The following is a 3,104-nucleotide window of genomic DNA, read 5'->3' on the forward strand; positions in this document are numbered from 1 at the left end:
ATGCTTCCTTCATTATCAACCCTAATGATTCTAATCAGGTGACTCCCCAACTACGCTTTCGAACTTTCATATGCGATCAAGTTTACTTACAACCACATTTTCGTTCTTTATTGAGTTCTTGTGTACACATAAAATCTGAGAGCAAATATATCAAGCAAGATCAATGGAGATAGGAAGAATGGAGATCCAAACCCTATTATACATGTGATGGTATAATCTTTGTGATTTCGTTGATTTGCATTGTCTTAGGTAATCTTCATTTGTTATGGTGGATATTTGTTGTTGTTAGACTAGGGTTTTGTGATTGAATCTATTTAGTCTTTCAATATTGTTATTATCCACTTTTCACAATAAACAAAAGTCACTAATGAGATTGAAGTATTTACAACCCTCATCCACTAAACCTGCATGACTGCATGCCAATAAAATACAATTGAAGCTTACATGGTCAGGGTGTGTTCTAGAGAGCTTCATTGATTCAAAAAGACTAAGAGTATCCTTATAGAAGCCATTTTGTGCATATCCTGCAATCATTGAAGTCCATGAGATCACATTCCTTTGAGGCATTTGATCAAACAATTAGCGTGCCTTCTATATGCTTGCACATTTTGCATACATATCTACTAGGGAATTTGCAACCGCAACACCTAACAATTTGTTCATTTCTATTATACTTTGATGGATGTCTGTGCCTTATTCTAAAGCTCCCATTTTGGCACATGCTGGGATAATACAGACAAAGGTTGTTGAGTCTGGCTTTACACCTACTGATTGCATTTGCTTAAATGTTTCCAGAGCCTTTTCAACACACCCATTTTGTGTATACCTTGAAATCACTGCATTCCATGATATTACATTTTTTTGAGGCATTTTGTCAAAAACTTCACTTGCCTTGTGTATGATTCCACATTTTGCATACATATCAATCAGAGCATTTGCACCTACAAGATGTGACATAAATCCTCTTTCTATTATGCTTTGATGGATGTCCCCTTGTTCTACAACTCCCATTTTGGCACAGGCTGGTAGGATGCTTGCAAAGGTCGTGGAGTTTGACTTGATACCCGCCAATTGCATTTGCTTTAAAGCTTCTAATGCCTTTTCAACAAGCCCATTTTATGCATATCCTACAATCATTGTAGTCCATGTGATCACATTTTTTTTGAGGCATTTTGTCAAACAGATTGCATGCCTTGTGTATGCTACCACATTTTCCATACATATCTACGAGGGCATTTGCAACTACAATATCTGACAAAATATCCCTTTCCACTATGCTTCGATGGAGGCCCATACCTTGGTCTAAGGCTCCCATTCTGGCACAAGCTGGGAGGATGCTTGCGAAGGTTGTGGAGTTTGGCTTTACGCCTCCCAAATGCATTTGCTTAAAAGTTTCCAAGGCCTTTTCAACAAGTCCATTTTGTACGCATCCTGCAATCAGTGAAGTCCATGAGATGACATCTCTTTGAGGCATTTTATCAAACAATTCACATGCCTTGTGTATGCTTCCACATTTAGCATACATATTTACCAAAGCATTTATAATTAAAACATCTGATAAAAACCCCCTTTTCATTATGTTTTGGTAAATGTCCATACCCTGTTCTAAAGCTTCCATTTTGGCACAGGCTGTAAGGACACTGCCAAAGGTTGTAGTAATGGGCTTTACACCTGTCGATTGTATTTTCTTAAAATTTTCCAAGGCCTCTTCAACAAAATCATTTTGTGCATATCCTGCAATTATCGCATTCCATGAAACAACATTTCTTTGAGGCATCTTTTCGAAAAGCCTTTATAGCTCTGTCAAGAAGACCGTTTTGTGTATATCCAGCAATCATTGCATTCCATGAGACCACATTTTTTTGAGGCATATTTTCAAACAGCTCACGTGCTTTCTGTATGCTTCCACATTTTGCATACATATCTACCAGGGCATTTCTAACTACATCATCTGACAGAATTCCACTATCAATTATTCTTTGATGTATGATCATACCCTGTTCCAACGAGTTCATTTTGGCACACGCCGGGAGTATGCTGGCAAACGTAAATTGATCAGGTTGGAAACCTGTTGGTTGCATTCTCTGAAACACTCTCAATGTTTCGTGAGGATCCCCGTGTCTTCTGTAAGCTGCAATTATGATATTCCATGAGAAGATATCATGCTCAGTCATTTGGTCAAACACTTTGCGTGCATCAACTAAGCTTCCACAATTGTCATACATCCGTATAAGGGTGTTCTGTAAAAAATTGTGTAGCAAACTCAAATTCCCTCTCATTGATGTCGGAGTGGATTTGCTTACCCTCTTATAGGAATTTCTCGGAAATGCGGGCTTGCAATAGTTAAAGATATGTAGAGGCGTTTACAGTTGGACTGTGTGTCATAAGCAGACCGTGAAGCGACGCTTTCAACCAAGCTTCCTTACACAATGCTGTGAGATTGAGATTGTGACCAATGGCGAATGGCATTGGCATTGTTCAATTCTAAGAGAATTTTTACTCAATCTACATTAGCCTTCCATTATTGTTTTAAATATGGAATATCCATTCACTTTCCATTGTCCAACTTGAAAAAATATGGAATAGTAAAAATTTTAACGTGACTAGTGACGCAGGCATGACACGCCCTCCAGCTTCACGTGAAACGCTTTTGACCTGGAGCTATGAACCGGTGAGGCCACAACTGGGGGACCTTATCCCCATACTTCACTTGTTCAAACCCATGAGCACAACGGCCCAGCAAAGACACAAGGCCTGCGAGCACAATGGTCCAACAGGGGTTTGAATCTTGGTGGCTGCTTCACCAACGAAGTGTTTTAACTGCAACACTACATGTCCGAAGACAAAAATATGGAATATCTAATGGCATGAGGCTTTTTGCTGTTTTCTAGACTTAAAAAAAAAATTCCACAAAGTGTCATGTGACAAATTATGGAATAGAATGGAGAAATTGGGAGTTTCAAATGTGCTTAAATCTGTATGTGAGCAAGTCAGGGTAAAATCAAAATTTTAGAGGGAATGTTGTAATATTTTGGTAGTGACATTGGTGTTAAACAAGTTCGTTTGTTTTTCTAAACATTGTTTATGTTATATATTAATAATTT

At 38.3% G+C, this 3,104-nt stretch overlaps 1 protein-coding gene across 1 annotated transcript; it reads right to left on the reverse strand.

Moving 5' to 3' along the window:
- Nucleotides 1–468: 468 nt before the first annotated feature.
- On the reverse strand, nt 469–2,484 carry LOC131048499 (pentatricopeptide repeat-containing protein At2g13600-like). Its single transcript, XM_057982460.2, has 2 exons — nt 1,600–2,484; nt 469–1,431 (listed from the first exon to the last, which is right to left on the reverse strand). Exons 1-2 carry the CDS (start codon nt 1,775–1,777, stop codon nt 1,103–1,105), a joined length of 507 nt encoding a protein of 168 aa, XP_057838443.2. The 5' UTR covers nt 1,778–2,484; the 3' UTR covers nt 469–1,102.
- Nucleotides 2,485–3,104: the final 620 nt, after the last annotated feature.

The sequence above is a fragment of the Cryptomeria japonica genome, chromosome 2, assembly GCF_030272615.1.
Source record: "Cryptomeria japonica chromosome 2, Sugi_1.0, whole genome shotgun sequence".
NCBI classification, from domain to species: domain Eukaryota; kingdom Viridiplantae; phylum Streptophyta; class Pinopsida; order Cupressales; family Cupressaceae; genus Cryptomeria; species Cryptomeria japonica.